This window comes from Cryptomeria japonica, chromosome 7 (assembly GCF_030272615.1).
Source record: "Cryptomeria japonica chromosome 7, Sugi_1.0, whole genome shotgun sequence".
Classification (NCBI taxonomy): domain Eukaryota; kingdom Viridiplantae; phylum Streptophyta; class Pinopsida; order Cupressales; family Cupressaceae; genus Cryptomeria; species Cryptomeria japonica.
This window is the reverse complement of record NC_081411.1, coordinates 240,612,175-240,635,962: the sequence shown is the minus strand read 5'-3', so window position 1 is coordinate 240,635,962 and position 23,788 is coordinate 240,612,175. Positions and strand designations below refer to the sequence as shown.

Here is a 23,788-nt window from a genome sequence, read left to right as displayed (position 1 = left end):
AGGTGATATAAAAGAAGTAAGGCGGGTTAGATAGAGAATACTCCAGCATTCAAGGATTAATTCAGAATTTAGATTGGAAACAAAGTGACATGGCTAGTTGAGAGCTTGTTAGAGCAAAACATTTATTTATGAAGCTTTTGATCACGAATTGGTATTTAAGCATTTTCTGGATTAATTTTCAAAAGGGACAAAGCTCGAAAAGTTCTCCTAAGTTTAAAAAATGCAATTTCTGGTTAAATCTCAAGAATAAATTCTAATTTTCAACTGCTTTGAATGACGCTTTAATGATCGGAAAAAGATGCGAATTTTGAAGACTTAAGCACTCTAATGCATTTTGCAATTTATAAATATTTCAGATGATCAAGAAAGACAAAGCGTATTTACCTAATGAGAATGGATGGCGAGAAATTGCCCGATTTGTTGTGCAAAAACGAATGGATAGCTCTGCAAATTTTGGAATTTCAACGGTTATCCTTTAATTCAAATTTTCGCAGTTTGGATTGGAAAAGAATTTTCAATGTCGAGTTTAGACTAAGCGATTTTTTACCTTAGGCGAAATGGCAATTTGAACTTGAAAGTTTGGAATGGGCTTCCCTTTCAAAATCGAACACGATCCTCCCTTACGTGAACTTCGGCAGTATGGAGGGGTTTTGCAAACTTCTAAACTTCACGCCTCGTTCCCAAATCGCGAACTTTGGAGCTATGGCGCTGTGATCTTCGAAGGAATGGAGGGGTTTTACCAATTTCAAATTCCTTAAACTACATTTTTCCTTGAAATACTTCGGACCTTTGGACGTTTTAGGGATTTTCGAGGTTTTCAAGTCTTTTGCGAGTTATACAAATTTCGGACCCTAAAGCACCTTTTGCAACTTTTAAACTTTGAAATTTCGAAGCTTTGAACCGCCTTTGCGAACTTCGGAGTTTTTCACAGTTTTGGCGAATCTCAGAGACTTAACGCCTTTTGGCGAATTAAAGTATTTCGGACCCTAATGCAACTTTTGGAATTTTTAAAGAACTTCGGACCTCTGAACGCCTTTTGGAATCCAAGGCATTTTCGGGCCTTAATGCACATTTTGCAAACTTATCCAAATTTCGGACCTTAAGGCACATTTTGCAAACTTATCCAAATTTTCAAATTTCGACCCCAGGGTCCAAAATTAGATGACTTAAATGAAATTCGGACCTTTGGAGGTCTTTGGCAAATTTAAAGGCATTTTCGGACCTTTTGCCAGTTTTGTTAACTTTTGAATTTTTTGAGAATTTAACCCCAAGGTCCGAAATTTGGCCCCCTGGGTGATTTTAACTTTTCTCCTCAAGAAGCGCAAGCTTGGGCACTTGGGCAAGTTTTGTCAACCTTGGCATTTTGCTAGGAAAATCGTTCCTCCTCCACTAGCAGGCGAAAATCGTCATTCATTCAAACCTTGTAAACTCCGCAAAAAAACAAAACCTCACGCGATCTATCTCATCGCTCTTACACGGAAATGACAATTTTGGGTCGTCATGCGACCTTCAAATGCGCTGCTTTTTGCTTGGCGGGCTTCACCAACTTCTACCACCTTACGCCTATCCAAGGCAATTTCACAATTTTGAACTATCTCTTAGCATCGTGCCCGAGGGCTAGACTAGCCTAATGGAATCACTGGCTTTTTTCTTTCAACATCATTACTTCAAGGACCGGTCACGGACTCGCTCGAAAGGACGTGAGACACTCTGTGCGAAACTCAACAGGGCGAAGACGAAAGGCTCAAAAAAACAAGAAGGGTGACCCTGTCGGCGACAGGGAGCGTTTGCATCGCACAACAAGCTCTCTCTTTAAATGAAGTGAGGTCAGTTAGTTCTTAAGGCTTACAAAATGAACAACTCATGATGATCATTCCATTTGATCATCATCTTTTGCTTGCAAAATCAGAGTTGAAATGCAAATCTGGCTAAGGCCAGTTGGTTTTAGAGGTCAACATTCTAAGGGAAAAGGAGCTAAAGTTCAAATTATCATAAGGGGCTGGAAGCAAAATGATCAAGACAGCGAGAATTGCCATATTGAGATGATTTCCTTTGCCCCTTCCAATCAGCGACCTAAGGTTTTCCACTTCCTTTGACTCCCCAAAAGTGCAACTTAAGGTTTTCACTTCCTTTTCTCAACCAAGGCACTGACAGCAATTCCTTTGCCCTCCTAAACCTCTGACCTATCTCTCCCATCACTTCCAGTGGATGCTCAAACTCTAATCATTCTCACTTCTATCTCCTACAACTTCTATCCACCCTCACCTTCCAATTCCATTTCCTTCCATCCTTTCTTCACCTTCTTTCCTCTCATCCTTCTTTTGGCATTCATCCCTTCCACTTCACCTTCTCCCATCCATCTACCCTTCCTTTCACTTCCCTCTTCCTTCCCTTAGCACATGCTTCCATCTCCCCTCATCTCACCCCTTCATTTCCACTTCCCTCACCTCCTTCCATTCACCCTCACTTCCTTCCTTCCATCCCTATTTCATTATTCCATCTCCTTTTTCCCCTTTCCATCCTTACTCCCTTCCTTTCACCTTCCTACTTTTTCACTTCACCTTTCACTCCCATCTCCTTCCACTACCTTTCTTTATCTTTCACCTTTCACCCATCCTTCTCCTTCCATCTTCTATCTTTCATCCCTTATCCCTCCATCTTCCTTTGTCTTTCTTCCTTGATCACCCCTTAACCATTCCATTCATCCTCCCACTTCCTAATATCCCATCCCTACACCCTTTCTTTCCTTTCATCCTTTATCCTTCCTCTCACCCTCACCCCACTTCCTACCTTTCTTCCATCCCTTATACCTCCCAACTTCCCTTTCCTTTAACCCACATCTCACATCCCTTACCCCTTACTTTCCTTAGCCTACCCATCCACTACCCACCTTCCTTTCCTCCCTTCTACCCTACTACCTTCGACCCCCTTCCACAACCACGCCATTGCTTGGACCCGACAAACTTTAAGGTAGAGAGCGAAAGTTTTTAAAGGCATTTACAATGCCACTTTACATGCCAGATCACCACTTCCTTTGATCACCAAGAGAAGCGAACTAAGCCTTGTGATTTCCTATGATTCCCAAAAAGCACGAAATAGGATTTCCTTTGACCGCTTCAAAGCACGAGTTAAGTGTTGACATTTCCTTTGCCCCACCAAATCAGCGACTTAAGAATTGAGTCATTTCCTTTGCCTAGATAAATGTGTGACTTAAGCATTTTGGGTTATTTCATTTGCTATATCAAATGTGCAACTTAAGAGATTGAGTGATTGCCATTGACACCTCAAATGAGTGACTTCCTTTGACCCCCTAAATGTGCAACATAAGGATTTGAACAACTTCCTTTGCTATGCTGAAAGTGTGCTATATAAAGGTTGCCCCCTTCTTCTCAGAACACGTTCTAACAGAAGACAAGAGCCTGCCACTAACTCTGCCACTTGAGATGAGTCTGCCACCAACCCTCCCAGAAACTGCAGAACTTTTGGAGATACCCAAAACAACACCAACCGTCCAACCTGATGTTGGAGAACTGTCCCTCCCTGTAATCAGAGAGACACCAAGAACAGCTGTCACAGTTTTGAGGAAAAAATCGGCAAACCCTTCAAACTATTGCAGATGAGCAAGATGCCCGAAAATAAACTGCAAACAAGAGACTAGTGCAGATGTTCGCACAACAACTCCAGGTGCGACTAAAAACAGACTACAGCAAAGTACAATTTTTGAGGAGAAAATCATAAACCCTCCCATGATTTTTTTTTTTACAGGGACAAAAAATATTTAAAAAGCCACAGATAATTTTTTAGGACAAAATTATTAAAACCCACAGATTTTTTCAAGGGAAAAAAATATTAAAACCCATCAGAATTTTTTTTAGGTAAAAAAATATTAAAAACCGAAACAAACATCGATGCCCATAAGCCATCTTCATGCTTTTTGAGGCACGAAAAACAAGGTATTGAGAAGATGCTAAGTGCACAAAACTTGGACTGCCTTCCAACATCAAGTTGGTCAATGACGCCATCTTACACGTTTCCCAATGCACGAAAAACGAAAAACTAAGAAGAGGTGCTGGCACAGAATTCAAAAAATTTGAATCCCAATGTAGAAACAGAGGCAGATGTAGGTACAGACTTCAAAAAATGAAGTGCGGCGAGCACAAATTTCAAGAAAAAAATTTCGGCTGACCCAGAAAAATCCTAAGACAACCCAAAAATCCTTGCGAAAAACCTAGAACGAATCTGCTGCCAAAATCTGGATCCGCTGGCTCGAAAATCGAGCCACCCAGAAAATTTTGACGATGACCCAGTTGAGATCTCGAAGAACCCACCAGGAATCTGTGCTCAGAAAAAAAATCTGCAGGCGGGAAAAAACGAGCCACGTGGTTGCGTGAAATGCAAGAGAGACAGGTCGCGAGAGAGGGCAGAAAATAGCCAGAAAACCCTAGTAGCTGCAGCCAAAACGAACTGCCAAAGTAGCAATTTCGAATAAACAAAGAAATTTTTCAAAAAAACTATTTCGAAAATAACCAAGGCTCTGATACCATAATACCTAAGTTACCGGTACTTCCCATTTTGCCCACGAATCCGGATGCGGTGCGTATCGGATTCGGATTCGCCCCGGAATCCCTGTGGATTCGGACAGGGTACCGATTTTTTCCCCCTGAAACGTATCCGATATTTGACTCACGAATCCCGACGCATCCGGTGTAAACGTGGCGATTCCATACGGTTTTTTTGACGAATCCGCATCATTCGCAAATTTCGAGGGGTTTTTCCACGGGTCGAATATGTCATTTAACATTTAAAACCCTAAAGCAAAGGCAAAAATAAAAACTCGTGAAAACCGAAAAAACGCGAAATTTTGAAACCATATCGCGCGACGGCACAGGGGTTTGAGGACGCGCGATGGCACAGTGGTGAAAGAAGGCACGCAGACACAGAGGAAGCGCCACGGGCCACGGCAGGAGGCAACGGCACAGAGGACGCCCGCGACGACGGCGGGAGGCGCCACGGCAGGAGGGCGAAGGCACAGAGCAGGCGCGCGACGACGGCGGGAGGCGCCACGGCGGGAGGGCTTCGGGATCAGGTATGATATTAATTTTTTTATTATAGTGTGCTATATTTTATTAAATTTTATTATAGTTAAAAAAATAATTAAAATTTATTAGTTTGTTAAATTTTAATATTTATTATAGTTTTTTTTTTTTATAATAGTTTGCTAATTAAAATTTATTAGTTTGTTAAATTTTAATATTTATAATAATTTTTTTTAAAAACTACTCATTTTTAAAATATTAAAAATAATAATAATTTAATAATAGGTATATTTTTTAAAAACTATATTAGTTTGTTATATTTTTAAATATTTTAATTTAATAATTAAAATTTATTAATTTGTTAAATTTTAATATTTATAATTAATTTTTTTTAAAAACTACTCATTTTTAAAATATTAAAAATAATAATAATTTAATAATAGGTATATTTTTTAAAAACCTAATAACTTTCATAATTATAATAATTTCACTTTTATTTTAAATAAATTATTAAATTTAATTTTATTATTTATATATTTAACATTTATAATCTATTGTTTAATATTAAATATTAATATTTTTTTTTTAATTTGTTGTAGAAATCATAATGGCAACGACTACTAGCTCTACTCCTCAAAGCTCTACTCCTCAACGGACTTTCAAAACTGACCCAAATTCACCTTTATGGAAATATGTCAAAATAATAGACCAAGTAAAAGGTGGTGGAACATTTTTATGGATATGCAACTTCTGTAGTACGAAAAAAACTAGCTCCTACAGTCGTGTCAAAGCCCATTTTTGTGCCATTCCCCAACAAGGAATCAAACCATGTCTAGGAAAGAATGGAAATGGGATGTCACCTCAAGAAATAGCAGGATATATTAGAGAGCAAGAGGAAGCAGATGCAAGAGTTGGTCGTGCCTCAAACCATCCTTTGTTGACAAGAAGAGGAAGTAAATCAAAGAGGCCCCCTACTTCTCCATCTTATAGCGATTTTCCTGATATCGTGGTAGAGAGCCACCCATTCTTGGACCCAATTAGTGAAGAACCTGTTATTGTGAAGAGAAGCAAGGGACCATTAGAGAGAGCATTTAAGAATGATGCTAGAGAGATTGCAGATCAATCCGTTGGAAGATGTCTATATGCAAACGGTTTGTCATTTAATGTGGTACGATCACCATATTGGCAGGATATGTTGAAAAAGGTAAATGAGGCTCCACAAGGGTACATAGGGCCAGGTTATGAGAAGGTGCGTAGCACCTTACTAGCAAAGGAGGTAAAAAACATAGACAATGCATTGGCTCCCATTAGAAATTCATGGAAACAAACAGGGGTGTCCATCATTTCAGATGGATGGAAGGATACCAAAAATCGGCCATTAATTAATGTAATTGCAGTGTGCCCTAAAGGGGCAATGTTTCTGAAAGCTGTGGATTGTGAAGGACAGGTGAAGGATGCACAATTTATTGCTAACATCCTTATACAATGCATTCAAGATGTGGGACCTCAAAATGTTGTCCAAGTAATAACGGATAATGCAAAGAATTGTAGAGCTGCAGGTATGTTGATTGAGACACGGTTTGAACACATATTTTGGACACCTTGTGCTGTCCACTCTCTCAACCTCATGCTACAAAAGATAGGCAGGAAAATAGATTGGATCAAACAAATTTATGTTGAGGCTGAAGAGATCCAAATGTTCATCACAAACCATAACATGTCACAGGCCATTTTCAGATCATTTTCACAGTTGGAGTTGCTAAAGGTAATTGAAACACTTCAATTTTTAAAATCTACATTTCACTTTGATGGTTACTTAATTTTATTTTTTTTATCATGTCTTCTTTGTATTCTAATTTTTATTTTTAATTTTTGAATAGGTTGCCGAGACCCGATTTGCATCCAACACAATCGTCTTGAGGCGACTTGTGAAGGTGCGACAGCCACTTGCTAGCATGGTAATTAGTCAAAGTTGGTCCCTATGGAGGCAATCCAATACTGAAAGGGCAGCAAATGTAAAGCGCATGATCCTAGATGACACTTGGTGGGATCGAGTGGAATATCTTTTGAGTTTCACTGAGCCCATCATGAGTATGATCCGTTATACTGACATGGATCACCCATGTTTGGGAGAGGTATATGATGGCATTGACTCGATGATTGAGAAAATGAAAGCCATCATCAATGCAAAAGAGCAAGATCCCGAAGAAACTTTCTTCAAAGAGGTTCAATCAATTTGTGTTGAGCGGTGGAACAAAATGACCACCCCACTACATCTTCTTGCATTTGCATTGACTCCCAAATTTTATAGTGATGAAATGCTTGCTAAGCCATCAAGGGTACCACCATATAGAGATTCAGAAGTCAGTGAAGGGTGTAGGACAGCACTTACTAAACTCTTCCCAGATTCTGAAATGGAGGATTTAATGACAAGTGAGTTTGCTGATTTTGTAGCCTCCAATGGTCAAAGTGTTTCCGCTCTCCGTGACAAGTATAAAAAGGATTCTCATGCTTGGTGGTACCTCAATGGCCATACATCACCAAACCTTCAAACTCTTGCAATCAAAGTTTTATCGCAAGTAAGTTTCTTAATTTTTATTGCTCTCTAAATTTAGATTTTTTATAAAATAGTTATAATTGTCACCCTCTCACTTTGTGTCAATTATTCAATAGGTTGCTAGTTCCTCTTCATCTGAGCGAAATTGGAGCACATACTCCTTTATCCACTCAGTGAAACGCAACCGACTGGCAGCAAGTAAGGCAGAAGAGCTCGTTTATGTGCATTCAAACTTGCGCCTTCTTACTCATAAACAAAATGAGTATAAGGATGGGAGCACAAAGTTTTGGGATGTAGATCCAGAGCGAACTGATTTGGATTTTTCAGCTGCCACACAATCTTTACTTTCTGGGGAGTCTAATAGCCAATGTGCTGCTAGTGCAAGTGGCAGTGAGGCTGCATGTGGTTCCAGTACTCTACCTACATCATCTAATGTCAATGATGATGTTGATCTTGATCTTCCTAGTGACCCATATGATGCTATTGCTGATTATTAGTTGTGTCATTTTATTGTTGAACGGTTGAGCCAGTGAACAATGAATTCGATATCTATCATAACATTCAAAGTTTGTAATTTTGTTATAGACTTATAGTTATATCAATATGAATCATATATGATAGTTCCAAGTTTTGTTTAGCATATGGATGATATGTGGGATTCTAAATTTAATTTTTGTTTCTACTTATTAGAGTGTATATATGTATATATTTATGATTTTTACATTTTTTTGTACGGACGTACCCATACGTACCCAGGCCCCCCCTAAAAAAAATGCCGTACCAGCGTACCGTACCCACGTACCCGTACCCGTACCCGTACCCGTACCGGCAACTTAGCATAATACAGATGCAAAAGCATATGGATTTCAAAGAATCGATGTTGTTCAATTAATCAAGGAGGCAAAGCTCCTTTAAATAGAGTTACAAAGACGATGTTTCTAAAAGAAACAATCGTTAACTAGAGGCGAAATTAGAAACAACTTAAATGACCATTAATAACACAGAGAAAGATATTATTCTAATAGGAATATTTGACCAAGGTGGCAGCTAATTCATTACATGGCAGCCATTGTACTTAATGGTGGGGCATCTTTTGTATGTAACCAATTTTGGAAGTGATGGTGCATTTATTGCACAATGGGCAATTTATTACGTGATGGAACATTATTACACATTGGGTGAACTTGAAAGAGGTGGTGCATTTAATGTATAATGGACGCCATTTTTGGCAGGAATGTAATTAATTGATAATGGACATGATAGGTCATTAATGTTTATTCCCACCTTGTTGCATCATGTGTGTTGAATCTTTTGGGTCAAACCCTAATTAGGATTTGCAAGTAATCAAGGTTGGAGGCCTATATAAGGGGTTCACCCCTTCATTTGTAAAGGAGGGAGATTGTATGAAATTGTTGCAATAAGTTACTGAGATAATAATAGTGATGCATTGCTCTCTGATAGCGTCCACTTAAGTTATTTTTCAAAACTTGCATGGTTTCACCTTCCTCACTTAGAGTAGAATTTTATTTTCCAAGCAGATAGATGAACAAAGTTGATTGTAATGTTTTAAGGTGAAGATCGAATGCTCATACCTTTTGTTGGTATATGATTTCTATCAACAGTGCAAGGTTGGACTGGGTTATTTTTATGTGCATGCTTAACCTAAACTGTTTGATGAACATTGTTCTTTGATGGTGTTCATTAGTGGTTTAGAATCTTTCAAACATATCCTCTGCAGATTGCACCTGTTTTATCTAGTTGTCTACTAGTGGTGAAGTAAAGCATGGTTGATATCATTCGAAGCATTGCTATCTATTGAGTTCTTAGATTTAGCTTAGTCTTCCTAAACCCTTTCCCCTTATTCCAATTTAGTTCATTTGAAACAGAAACATCACAGAATTGCTATATCCGATGAAGTTTCAGCCACAACAAAGAAGTGAAAGAATGATCCAAATGTAAGTCCCCTTGGATCACAAACAAACATCAAAGCCAAATGAATCTATATCCACAGTAAAGTCGCTAGTACGCAGTTGGAACCTTGGAGTCAATGTATGATCTTCCTGCAATCTTAGCATACATCTGGTTTTGATCAAGACAGGATAAAGTGACTGTTGGAAAACTTTATTCTATGTTGGGTGTGATCACAAAACGCACGTCAACAAGTAGGTTCAAGACACATGGCATGATGTTAATAATGGGTTTAAGTTTTAACTAACCAGTTCAAGCAATCACATTGATATTTTATGTCTACACCACTCCTCTTTACTAAGGTGATATTGTTCCAGATATCTGCTTGAGTTATAATGCTGAGTAAATTGCACTACAAATGTCTATTGGAAAATAAATTTATGAACAGATTCTAAATTCTTTAATTCCTTGAGATACAAAGAATAAGGCCGTTAAGAAAAATAATATAATGCCAAAAGTAAACTGTCCTGAAAATTTTCCTGTTGAAGCATTGCATTATTACACCATTGACCTTTTGTTTGCAAGGGCATTTATTTAGAGCAATTAAACTTCAAAACTTGCATGGTAAATTGATGCACAATGCACAAATAAACTTCAAGTTCAAAAGTATACAGATGAAAGGAGATAGTAAATTGATGGACTTACAGATGAGAGAGACATATAACTAATGCATCAAAAAGAGCTATAGCACAAAACAGATCAACCTTGAAAAAGATGAGAAAAAATACAAATAATTACGTTTTCTTCTCCCCTTGGGGCTAATTCCTCCTGTGCAAATTCAAGTGCCTCTTGTAGTTTTCCACTGCGTATAAGCTCTATCAACCTTTGTTGTTGTAGATGGAAAAAGAGTTGAGGATTCGTGTCCAAAATCTGCATCAAAAGTAACACTCATTTAATAAAAAACCACAATTTGAAATCATTAAAACTCTGTCTTCAGATTACAAATTATCATTCTAGATAGATGATGCACAATGCACAAATAAACTTCAAGTTCAATAAGGAACAATAAAAAATGTAATCTCTTTAAGGAAAGCAATGGAGGAACTTTCTGTCTTTTACGTGAAAGTGTTTGGTCCTCAATAGAAACAATCCCAGTTTTTCTCTGTCCTCTAAAAGAATTCATTGTTGTATACAGCAGTTAAAAGAAGATATAATAATAATTTTATTAGATACAAATCACAAGTAGATAGGACTTTTACTTGTTAAACACACATTGCAATCAGGTTCTTATCACAGAAAAAAGATATGTCATATACATCCAATCCATAGCCAATAACTTACTATTCAAACATCCACAATCGTATCGTCATGCCCCTGCCACACTAAGCTTAGCAACCTTAATAAAAACAAGTTACAGCCTTTAATAATAGTAAACCTGGGTAACAGTATATTAGCAATTCAAGTGGCCGACCTTATAAATAAGTCTAGGCAAAAAATAGACAAATAATAGCTGTTCAATGTGACAGGCTGACCCACGTACAACAAAAAAGAGTAATTACCATTGCTGGTCAGCAATTTCCCCTAGTAGTGGCTAATTATGGTAGTCTAAGCAGCAATCTTTATTAACCTTAACAAAAGGCAGCGATTGCAAGGTGAAAAGGCAGCAATTGCGTAAGTTGCATCTTTTCAAAACTATCAGTTGTGACCCTTCCAAAGGAGAAAGCCTCACTTGAGGAAGGCATGAATGAAGGAAGTAAGAATTGGGAATTAAGAAACCTATTTAGGAATAGAAATAAAATGAGAATTGAAATAAATCAGATTATAAAAAGGCATAAGTATATACAGCAGAGGGGCTGGGGGCCTAGCTCGATTGGCGAGAGCTTCCAGTGGTGAAGCACGAGGTCTAGTCTCCCCCGAGCCCACGTGGTACCGGAGGACGTGTCGCGCAAGCGTCACCAGTCACGTTAAAAAGTTTGCCCAGCGCACTGCAGTTTATAAGGGGGTGCTATACCCGATTCCTGCAGTCTAAAAAAAAAGTATATACAGCAGAAATAAAATTAATTTAGAAGAACAACAATAAATATATTTCAGAGATTAAGTTATTGCAGCCATTTGAATAAATCCATTGATTTCATCAAAAAATATAGGATAAGTAATATTTACCTAATTTTCATGAGCAATCATGTTTGGAACAAATGTGAAATGTTTTATTGGGGTTTTGGGAAAAAAAAAACTTGCATATGGATTAACCCTGGACCTTATGAATTGCCTCAACTGTTGATATTACTTGATCATGTTATTGTATATAAGAGTTGCATTGTGAGAGATCATTTCTCCGAGTTCAACAATAAGTTTGCACAACTCTCAACCATCACGTTTGCCATGCTCTTGTTGCACATTTTGAGAAATCTTGTAAAGTCATGTACATATTTCACCCTTTCGAGTCTTGCCCATTCCAGGAGTCTTATATATAGCTTAGAGTAGGTTTTCCTTTCGTGTGTTTTAGTTTAGTTGTTTTGAGTGAGCCTAGCAATTAATTTGTCTTGGATCATTTGGCTCGAGATTCTTAGGTGGCTCAAGTAGTTAGTTTGCTTTTCTTTTGCTTGGTTTTCTTTAGTATAGTTTACTTTGAGTCATTGCTTAGTTTTGGTGTCCTTAGTGGGAACCTTCATCTGTGAGAAAGGTGTTGTGTTGTTTTAGCATTCGCTAGCACAAGTTTTGATCTTATGTTCGGTCCATTTCCTAGATAACTATTTTTTAAGTTCTTTAGAGTCCGAGGTTATTCTTCTCTAGCTTTATCATTTGGTTAGGATTTGGACTTGACTCGGAAGGGAATCACCTATTGTATCTTGATACTGATGTATTTCGATTGCTATACTTTACACACCTTATCAATTGCTCTAAGTCATTGTGCTTCCTTAGGTGAAGTTGTGGCTAGTGAAAAATCTAAAATCCTAATTCAGCACCACTGTAATTCTCAAACCCTTTATAAGCTTCATTGCTTATGAGCCAAATTGCAAAGTGTGAAAGTTAAAAAGAAAAGCAGTATCAAAAGAAAGAAAAAAAATTAAAAAATGAAATATCAAAGTATTTGGCTTTGGGAACATGCACGTAACTCCATTGGGGCTATGGAAGCTTGGCTGGCAATGGAGCAATATTCATAAGATTACAATTATAACCTCGTCGGGCTATAGATGTTCACTGGCAATGAGGCTTTATCCGGGATGCTTTTGGAGTCAAGACTACTCACATAGCTTTTCACGATTGAATCAAAGGGTCACAATCACTGTTACCCGGGGACGCGTTTCCGGCATAATTTTACCCATCTCAGAAATGGAGACGTCCCAGAAACTCGGAAACTTTCGGAAACCCGTACTCTGGGTGTCCCATAAAATTAATGATTAAATTTTGATTATTTGTTTGACTTGCACTTTCATGCGAACTCTCAATCTAAATTATTTAACACATTCTTTATATGTTAAGGTTTTATAATGTATATAAGTATGCTTTATCCATGTTTTTATACGAATATTTAAAATTTCCATATATATTTTAAATTTTCCCTATTTTTTATATAGCTGTCCCCACTGCCATCCCCCTACTCTAGGAAAAAAAAAATTGTCCCGGAAACTCGAGGTAACATACGTCACAATGTTCTTGCGAGAAGGAATGAATACATTTGCACACACCTGGGTAATCAAAGATGAGGTGCCTTGATCAGAATTGGAATTCTTCTTCCCTTTTGAAAAGAATTTTTCAAAGGTTCTAGGTTTGCATTGGGTCTTTATCGTTGAAATGTTCAGGCTAATTTATTCAAATTGGCACTAGTGTTATGTTGCAAACATACACACCCCATTGCAAATGGGAACCCCCCACTTTTTCGCTTCCCAACATAGTGTTCTAGTTTAGTCGTCTTTAACTTGGCAACAATTGTAGCTTTAACCTTTTACCTGTGAGGATGCTATGTCTTGTTGAATGATCTAGTCAATTCAGGGAGTCGTGTTTCATGTCCGGAATCCATGGTTGAGGCATCAAGATTGATTGGAAATGTCGTCAATGTTGCAAAATGTTGTCATAGTTGTCAAGGTTGCAAGGTTGTCAAGGAAGGTTGTCCTGAGGATTGATGTCTGAAGAACACTAAGTGTTGAAAGTGATGAAGTCTAAGGATGAAATGTTTTGACAAGGAGAATTTCTTGTCAAGGTTAGACTTTCCGACCTTGACATGATGGAAATAAAGGGTAAAGTCTTTGTCCAAGTATGGAATTTTGAAATTTAAATTCAAGTCCTTGACTTCATAAGGAATGCACGCAAAATCATTCAATAATTTGTCATTGTTTAGCAAGTCCTTGTGCAATCAAAGCAAGAAGACGAAAGCGTGCCTTCGTCCTCGTAGGTTGATGCTTACAATCGAGCAATGGACATCGAGAGTGAAAACAAAACCTCCTCCCGAGAGAAGAGAAAGACCAACAATGACGAGAGCACCGAAGGTAGTAGTGACGAAGAATCCAAAACCGTACGAGCCCTTCAATGGGATATGTTGAGAATGATGAAAGAATTGAAGGCCAAGAAAGGAACCAATAAAGATAGTAATGAACTATGGTGTACTGAATGCAAAAACAGCGAGGGGCACACGAAAGGTAATTGTACTAAAAATATGTTTTGTGAGATTTGCCACATGTTGGGGCATTCAATCAAGGAGTGCCCATACAATTTGAAGATGAGAAGTACGCAAGTACTCTTCACACAGGGAGAGTCCAACCTAAAACCACAAAATGTATCGGCTAGCAGCAATGGAAATCAACAAGGGCGAAACCAAATACAATACGACTCAAGAGGACGTCCTATCATACAGTGCCGACAATGCAGCGAATGGGGACATTTTGCTAGAGACTGCCAGAACAAGAAAGACAACGTACAATTATTGTGTAAATGGTGTGAACCAAGTGACCATGAAGACACCAACTACTCAAAGCAAAAGGGTATTAATATGTTGGACGTGGAGGAACAAGAGGACACAGTTTTGGCAATCACGACAACACGGACAAAGGTGGCGATGTGTTCAGACTCTTGTACGGAAAAGGAACGATCTTGAGAAGGCAGAGCTGAAGTAGAACAAGTGTTGGCGAAGGAACAAGTAACCTCCAATGGAACTACAAGTACATCATTGCGGGAGTCAAAGAAGAACATAGTTCGGTAGGTGCTACAGACGACCATACCCATCAAGGTGGCAGACCTTCTTCAAACTATGCCACAAATGAAAATGGCAATTGCCAACACAGACGACACAGTCACCCAGAAACAATGTAAGACACGAGGAGAAACTAACAGGAAAACCACCACTCGAGGGGAATGAGACCAATGATCCCATGTTGTTGACGATTAACATTGGGAGGAAGCCGACTGTTGTTGAGATGGAGATAATGGTAAGGAAGTTAACATATACCATCGTGAAGACATGAACTGTCCATACGTCGTACGGAACCCACATGCAAAAGGGAACGAGCACATCAGCAAGACCAATTTGTACGATAGGCATCCTCTCGTACCGAGAGTGAAGATTGCACGAAGGAAAATAAGGTTAAATGTGAAATTGTACGGAGACAAGGAGCAAATAGGTAGTGGTTGTACGATGGAAGGGATTTCAAACGCAGGAAGAAGTGACTATACGAGGGAAAAGAGTTTGCACAAAGAGAAGGCAAATACCGTACAGAAGGTTACCGTACATGAGCAGGAATCCGTATGGCAGAAAAACACTAGCTATCCATATGACGTTGGACCCATATGACAACAAAGAGGAAGTGAACTGTACCAAGTTAAGAGACATATGTACGGTGTTGGATGCATAGACACCCGTACGAGGTTGTTCCCGTTGCATGAAAGTTCATACGAGAGCATTGAACCATACGAGGAAAAGATTGGCAGTTTGTATGCGAGCGAGGAAATATAGCCATATAGGCAAGTGAAGAAGAGAACGGTGTACGTGAATACACCGTACGAGCAAATGGGGAGGAGGTTGTACGTAGAAAACATAAACAAGCCAATAGAAGGAAAACCTATACATCATACAAAAGGATAGATAATAAGTCGTACAGACATGAAAAACCGTACATGGGACCAGCCATATACCGTACGGACAAGAAAAGAGGACGCATGGGTTGAGGTCGTCCATAAAATCGCATGTGACAGTAGAAAAGTCAAGCCTGTATGGCGTAGAGAAGTTGTACGATACAGAGGAGCCATACTTGAATTCAAACACACACTACGTTAACATTAAACCGTACGTAGAAAACCAGACAAGCCTGTATGTGAAGAACGAGTCAAGGTCGCAAGTGAGTAAAAGTTGCAAGCCGTACGTGGAAATGCCACTTGGGCCATGGTTAAACACTAGGAAATATCCATTTTCTCGCTTCATCAACAATGCTTTTGGCGTCTTAAAAAATCACGAAAATCATGTGCGCCATGGATTTCTGTGTGGTTTTGAAGGTTGAAATTTGGCATTGGCAACGGGGGCGCTTCCCTTCGAACCTGCCCTGTACCACGATAGGTAGCGCGCCCTGGGCACTACCTCGAGACCCTGTTGGGGGCGTTGGCCCCAAACCCCCTTTTGATTTGGCAGGTACACTACATGTTGGGGTTGTCCAATACAAGTCTTTGCCTACACTCTTGTCATTATATATTACTTGATGTTTACTTGTCGTCTGGAAGACGACTTTTTCTTTTGGGGGGAATGATGTAGTCAACATAAATTGTCTATTGTTATGTTTGATAATATTTGTTATACGACAATGTATTAATTAATTTTATTAAGTGGGTTGTCACTCTTGGGTAGTTATGTGTCAGTTGGTTGACAGTAATGTACCTCTCGGCAACCATCAAGTCCTTTAAATATGTTGTATACCACCACGGAAGGTAGTACGATATAGTCGGATCTATTGTAATCCTTGGCCGACCATCTCTAGTCTTCTTCTCTATAATAATTGCATGTGTGAATAAAGAGATATTTTACTATTGTGTCTGGAATACATTGTCATGCACATTATTATTTCCTGTATTTAATTTATCAGTTGTAGCGGTAAACAACCATCATGTCATTTTACTTGGTTTAAAGTCCTTCAACATGTGGAAATGGAGCTTGTTTGTTGTACCTGCCACCTCCTAGGATACGCTCAACCTTAACATTTCCATGTATCTTGTGAAAATTGCACCCAAAGTCTTGACTACCTTTAGGACACTTGAAATTGCACATAGCAATTATTGTCCTCGTGTTCCCTTCACATGCGTTCAACTTGATTAATTTGTCCTTGTCCTTGGGCACACCTCAAACCGCTCACCATTTGTCCCTATCCACATCTAAAATGCGCCCTTCCTTGCATAGTCCTACTAGTGTACGTCTTATCATATACCGAACATTTAGAATAAAATATCCAAGGATACTCTATCTTCTCCTGAACAAAATCACTACTTGTGCCAAGATTGCGAGAAAGACCACAAGGCAACTCCAAGGTCTATATGTACGAAAGGGTGACTTTGTGTTGGATAGCTACCTTGGTTATGTATGCTAAAATACAAAGGGGACCTACGCTTGGCTCATTCAATTCACAATGGAGATTTATCGTTTGGGTTTTGGATCATGGATTCCTAGAAAACTGAAAAGGAGATAAGGGTTTAAAAATTCTAATCTATTCCTACGAATTTAAGAGACAGTAAAGACTGGGTGAAACTAATAACAACACTATGTTTCGCCAAACTTAGGACAACCATGCAAAGCATGTGCAAACTTCTAAGGTTGTGCTTAAGATTTTCATACTTATGAATAATACCAACAATTGAACAATATTACTCAAAGTAGAAGTTAGGCGTCCACATCAAAGCTCAAGCTAACTTTACACATTGAATGAAAATCATCTATCCAAAGAAAGTATGAGCAAAGTTTCACCAATCTAAACTATCAATCCTTCATTCATCTAACAACTTGAAATAAAATATAAACTATGATGAGGGATAAGAACCATGCAAACTCCAAAATAAGGGAAATAATCACCATCAATTTGAACAGATGCATTACTTGTTATTTTGGCAATCCTGAGTAACAATTGCTCATCTCAACATGTTTTGCAACATGCTCCCATGATTTACAAATGAGGGGCAAGCTAAATTTATAGGCTCCCCAATTATAATTCAATGGCTAAGATTGATTTTTAATCAACGTTTGAGATTACAAAATAAAACCCTAATTAGGGTTTGATACAACTAACTACCCTTCGACCAATGAGAAAATTACATTTGAGGACACTTGTCCTTTTTGCTAAATATACACCAATAATAAAATAGAAGGTTGTTGCATTGTGAAGTGTTCCTTCTAGAAGCTTCTGGATAAGTAAGGTTCATTGAACCTGGACATGTTGACTTAGAACAATCTGATTGTTGAATGTCCTCCTTGGATTCTCCAATTTGTGACGAAAAAGTTGTCCAAGTATGGAAATAAGTTTGGAATACTCTTCTTGCCACCATCGGATTCTAATTGGGAGCTTGTCTTTGACTCTTCAGGAGATGAAATCCTTCAAGTAGTCTGGAACTTCTTTCTATATTTTCGCCAAGTTTGAAGACTTTTCTTTCTTGGTGCCTTGAAATTCTTTCATGTGTCCTGAATTTGGAGAAGAATTCTTCTGTGTCTTTGCCACAATGAAGATAATTGGAAATTTTTCTATGAAGTATTTCCCATAGCCAAATTTTGGCTAGTCAATTTTATTTTGTGGCACCTTCATGTGGAACCTCCAACACCTAGCCAAGATTTTGACCATTTCTATGCCTGAATGAACTTTGCCTGTGGATTTGACTTCAATTTTGGACCTGGCTTGTGCTGAGTAGAACAAACTCCGCCCTTGGACAAGGATTTTATTCATCTTCTCCTTTATTTTCCATTTTTATTCTTCTTCTTTCTTCTTGTTTCTTCTCCAACACTTGGTCAGAATTTGATTCTTTTGGTAGTGGAAAATTCCACACAGCCATTTTTCATGTGTCAAACTTTTATTTTCCAACCTGTTCTTTTGTTTGACCCTTGATTTCATGTGCTACTTTGTCAAATTTGTTTTTTCCCTTTAGCCATTTTCTCTCTTCAATGTGGCAAGTCAATTGTCTTTATGTCTTATCCTTGGGCCATAGGCAAATTTTTATGTCTTGCTCAAGCATCTTCAAATATTCCATTTATGCCTATGCAAACTTGGAAGATTAATGTTTTGCCAACTTCCAAACTTTGCGTAATACGTCTTGGTAAAAATTTATCTTCTTTTGTCATGCCAATCTTTTGAGTAGAGCGGACTTGAATGTTTATCTGCCCTCTTTCCAAGGTAGACTTCGAGAATGTCTCACCATTCTTTCATCTTGCTAGGCGGACTTCACAAGTTTTATGCCATGCTCATCTTGATGGTTGTTTGGACGTCCAACTTGTTTGTCCTATCCTTCATAGAGCGGACTTTAGAGTTGTTTAGACAATTCTTTTCATTTTTCCTTCCAAATTGTTTTGTGTTTTACCTCCTTGTCTTTGCCAACCCTCTCCCATCATAGGCGGACTTAAGACTAGCTTGGACAATTCTCCCAAGGCGGACTCCATGGTCCACTAGCCAAGGCGGACTTTTAGATAGTCTTAGCCATTTTTCCATGTATTTGGGCAGACTTTGGAGTGTGCATTAGCCAAGATTTTGTTTTGCTTTAGTCTTTCTCCTAGAGGGTGGACTTTATAGCTTACAAGCCAAGGCGGACTTGGCTCCCCTTGTGCCATCTACCTCTTGTGCCTAGCGGTCTTCAAGCTTCATTGGATCTTCCTTGTGTTAAGGTGGACTTACTCATGCCTTGGATGTTCTTTGCTTATGCTTTGTAAGACTTTTGGAGAAGTTTGGACATCCATCATAGGGGCGGACTTTGAAGACATCATGCCAAGTTTCTTTTAGGAGGGTGGACTTTACATGTCTTTGGACATTACTTTGGCTTGTGCACTTTCCTTCCAAGTGCTTTACTTGTCAACCTAACCTCATGCCATCCTTTCTTTATTCCATGCGAACCTTGCTTATGTCTTTGACCAATGTCAAACTTTGGGATGCTTTTGGAATTGTTTTAGTCCTCTTGCCTAGGCAAACTTTATGACATCATGGACAAGGTGGACTTTGAATAGGCTTGGACACCTCTTCATGCTATTGAGCGGAGTTTGAAGGTTGCTTGCCAACTTTGTTTTTCATGTCTCAGGCGGACTTTGGAGAGTCTCTACCAATGGCGGACTTGGAAGCATCTTGGACACATTGCCTTGGGCGGAGTTTGATGAAGCTTGGACATTCTTCTCTTAGGCAGATCGGACTTCATGCATCATCTGACAAGTTCCTCTTGGTGGACTTGAAGGTTCATGCGCCACTTGGATTTCTTTAGCTGCTGCTCTAACCTTCCCATCATGCTAATTGCAGGTAGGAGTCTAGTTAACTCTTGCCATGGGTTTCTTAACTAAAGGTAGGAGTTTAGCATGTGTCTGCCAACTTGTTTGTGCATGAATGAACTTGGAAGAATTCATGCCAAAGCAGACTTGGCAGCATGATGGACATGTTCAAGGCAGAGTTCATGTGTGAGCTGCCATCCTCTCCGTGGCATGGCGGACTTTGTGGATGTTAATCTTGGATATTCTTCTCTTAGGAAGGGCGGACTTCATGGCTGCCTTGCCATAGGCTGACATGGAACATGCTTAGACATTGCTAAACCTTGCAACTACTGATTGGAAAATGATCTTCTCTCTTGCCTTGGGCAAATTTGAAGATGACAGCCTTTAGGTGCCTTAAGCCATGCTTGTTGTTGAACCAGCTCTTGGACAATCTCTTCATAGCCACAACACTTAGATGGATTCTTTTGCTCAACCATGACCATACTTGGAACTTCTAGAACAAACCCTAGCTCGGAGCTCTTTCCTTGCTTTTTACACTTGATGACATAATTTTTCAATTCTGAGGACATGGGTACTAATGAAATGGCTTGAGGAGTGATCTTCTGGAACAAAACCCTAATTAGGGTTTCCACCTTCCTTTTACACTTAGAGACCAAATTTTTCAATTCTGACAACATGGGCAGCAATGATATGGCCTCAGGGTCAAAACCCTAAATCTCAAAAAAAAGCAGAAAAAACATAACCCTACTTTTTGTATTTAGAGGCAAAAAATTTTGAATCTGAAGACATGGGCAGTGATCAAATCACATGAGGAACGAAACCCAGGTTCTACTTCTAAAAATGCAGGAAAAGGCAAAAAGCAAGCCAAAAAAGCTGCTTCTTGGATTGTGCCCAAAGTGCCAAAAAATCAAACTTTCTATTTTTAGAAAAAAGCAAAAAAGTAGAAATTCCTAAAAATAGAAAGTTGTTAGAAATGACCCAAAGCAATTGAGATCCTCGTCCTTCAGACCTTCTAAGCACTTTGACAATGTTCAAACATGATTCTAAGCATAGTTGGACTACTCGCGACTCGGCTTGACTCGCCAAGCCCCTGAGAAAAAAACTCGGCAACGTAAAAACACGCTTAATTTTAATAAAAAATGCAATTTTTTTGCAAAATTTAATGAGAAAATGCATCCAATGAGTCAATAAATGATAACACAAAAGAAACAAGTTGATTCTAGATATATTTAAATGCAAAGTATCTACAAAATTGCATCCTCATGAGGAATGCTGATGGCTGGAAGCAAAATAGTAAATAGTTTTTGTAAAACCAAAAGTAAATACATCATTAGAAATTACAATTACAACTTCCTCTTCCCAGCTCTAGCTAAAACTAGGGGAGAGGTAAACTAGAGGGTCTAGTCCTAAAAGTCTGTAGTAGGCGTGACTGTGCCTCCTCGCTCGGTATGGTTGGCTCATCCTCCACCCCAACTTTGCCACCAAGCATCTGCAAATTAAAATTAGGTTGAAAGTAGCACCCCTCGCCGGGGTTTGAGGTTGAGAAAAAGAGGGGTAGAGAGATAGGTCTATTTCATCATTCATACTCATAGTTTCAAACTTTCAACTCTAAAATGTATAATACCAGGATTTCTTCAATGCTAATTATGTTGTTATATGGAGCCTAGTCAGACTCTGAGGTTAAATTTTCCCTACTTCCATTAGCGCAGTTTCCCCCTATATTTTTCGACGGGGGTTTGGGGGCAGCGCCCCCAAGTTGGGGTCAAGGGGCATCGCCCCTTGCGGGTGTTATAAAATATAAGAAAAGAAAAAGACATATTGAAATGCCACTTATACTTAAATGTTATATTTCATATGTATATTCTGATGAAGAGAATGAAACTGCCCTGAAAAAACAAAAATTGATAACTTTTTCACATGTTTGGGCCTCTTTTTTTAGTCTAGCCGAGTTTTTAAAAGAAACTCGCAGAGTTTGGGATTACTCAGCGAGTTTCTACTGTGAGTTAAAATCGTAAAAACTCGCAGAGCTCAAAAACTCTACGAATTTCAAAGTGTTCCATCTATGATTATGAGCATGATTTCTCTATTAGGCTCGAGATGAGTCTAACTCAAAACTCCTCATTTGCAAAAAGACTGGTGATTAGCAGTTGCGACGCCAAAGCAAAACCCTAAAAAGCAAAAACAAGGGGTCCCCATTTGCAATGGGGTGATGTGTGAAAATGGTCACAACAAATCCTTAGGTACATCTAAAAGACACCCCTCATTTGTCCCTATTCTTAGGCAACCCTTAGATGCGCTTGGCATTTATCCTTGTCCCTCATATGCGCCTTGATCAGTCCATAAGTTCACCTCATTTTCACTCACTCCTTGTCCTAGGCCATACCAAAAATTTGCCCTCAATTAGTCCTTGACATCTCCTAAATCCCGCCCAGCAGTCAGCTTTCAAAATCAGGCCTTGAAAAACATCAAAATCAGGTCAAAGAACATAGAATTGGACCTGCAAATTAAAAATTGGACCTAAAACTTGTATGCAGTGCAAAGCAAGTGTGTCTATTTCGATAAGAGAATGTGATATGGAGGGCAATTTAACCTTAATTTATATGAATCAACGCCACAATGTTCTTCTTTAACCGACTTGATAAGGGAGTGGACTGAGTCGACTTCCTGATCCTTCACAATATAGTAATCCCACCCAAGCATGTCCTTAAGAGGACTTAAAGTGCGCTCAGCTTATGTTTTGTCCTATTAACCCTATAAAACCCACTTAGAAGAGAATAGGTGCCTAAGTTGGCCCTAATTGAGAGGAAAATTATTATTCTTAAAAAGGGCAAAATAAATATGGTTAAGGCAGCCGACCTGAAGGAATTTTATATGATTAATTTCAAACAAATTAAATGTGCGAGTCAGCCTGGCTAAAGGAGGTATGATTTTAAATTAAGGGAGCATATTTAAGAAGGATGAAAACTTTTCATTTTAACCACAATGTCATGCAATTTCAAAGCGAATTTAAAGAAGCTGACCAGCAGACATAGGCAAATGTTAGATCAGAAATTCAATTCATTGTTCTCGTTTTTAATGTCTTAAATAAAATGTGTTTGTTTACAGGTTTACGACTAAGGGTTGAGGTGGCATAGTGATGAGGATAAATCAAGGTTCAAGTGTGTTTCAATCAGCTGACAGAAGATGACTCAACCACATAGAATGAACAACATGAAGTCAAGGACAACATGAGCCATTGAGGAACAATGATGGTGCACAAAAGAAGAAACAAATTCAGGATACGATAAGGATAAGGAAATCAAAAACAAGGATAGCTGAACACCAAGGATTCCAAAAAAATAAAGTGAAGAATTAGCAAAAAACTCAGCAATTCATCAAGGAAATTCCAAGACTAGGCCTACATTCCAAAGTGAGGAGGTGTTTCACATCCAAGACAAAGAAGATAAAGGAAATCAATCATGTTGAAGATGTTTCACCTTTCAAGGGAACTTATGGAGCTTGAAAAGGGATTGCATTCAGCATGAAGGTCTTCACAAGGCAAGAGATCAAAGTCATCAAGGAAGGAACACTTCAACAGAGCAAGTGTTAGGATCTACATAAGGAAGGATACAATTGCAATTGCCTTAAATTTCCATTGGAAATCCAAGATCCATAGCCTAACATGTGAATTCACGTCAAGGAAATCATGGATCCTCAAAGGTGATATGGAGAAGACTTTACCATGATGGTGAAACTTGGGCAACATGCACTCCAACGTCAATGAAATCAATCACATCAAAGGGATATTCCACATTCAATATTTTCACCAAGGAAAGGCAATTTTGTGTCATGATGAGGATGAATGTGAGATAGGTACAACACAAGGAG

The 23,788-nt window shown here is 38.7% G+C and overlaps 2 protein-coding genes across 8 annotated transcripts in view; one reads left to right on the top strand and one right to left on the bottom strand.

Annotated features, from left to right (window-relative positions):
- The window catches only part of LOC131855785 (protein GID8 homolog), a 65,411-nt gene that overhangs the window by 19,120 nt on the left and 22,503 nt on the right, over positions 1-23,788 (bottom strand). For all 7 annotated transcript variants that reach the window (XM_059208007.1, XM_059208006.1, XM_059208000.1 and 4 more), the window contains one exon: positions 10,300-10,431. In XM_059208007.1, coding sequence (XP_059063990.1) covers positions 10,300-10,431 — 132 coding nt within the window. The remainder of the gene's footprint in view (positions 1-10,299; positions 10,432-23,788) is intronic.
- Positions 5,481-8,399, top strand: LOC131064120 (uncharacterized). Its single transcript, XM_057998149.2, has 3 exons — positions 5,481-6,801; positions 6,917-7,615; positions 7,710-8,399. Exons 1-3 carry the CDS (start codon positions 5,644-5,646, stop codon positions 8,088-8,090), a joined length of 2,238 nt encoding a protein of 745 aa, XP_057854132.2. The 5' UTR covers positions 5,481-5,643; the 3' UTR covers positions 8,091-8,399.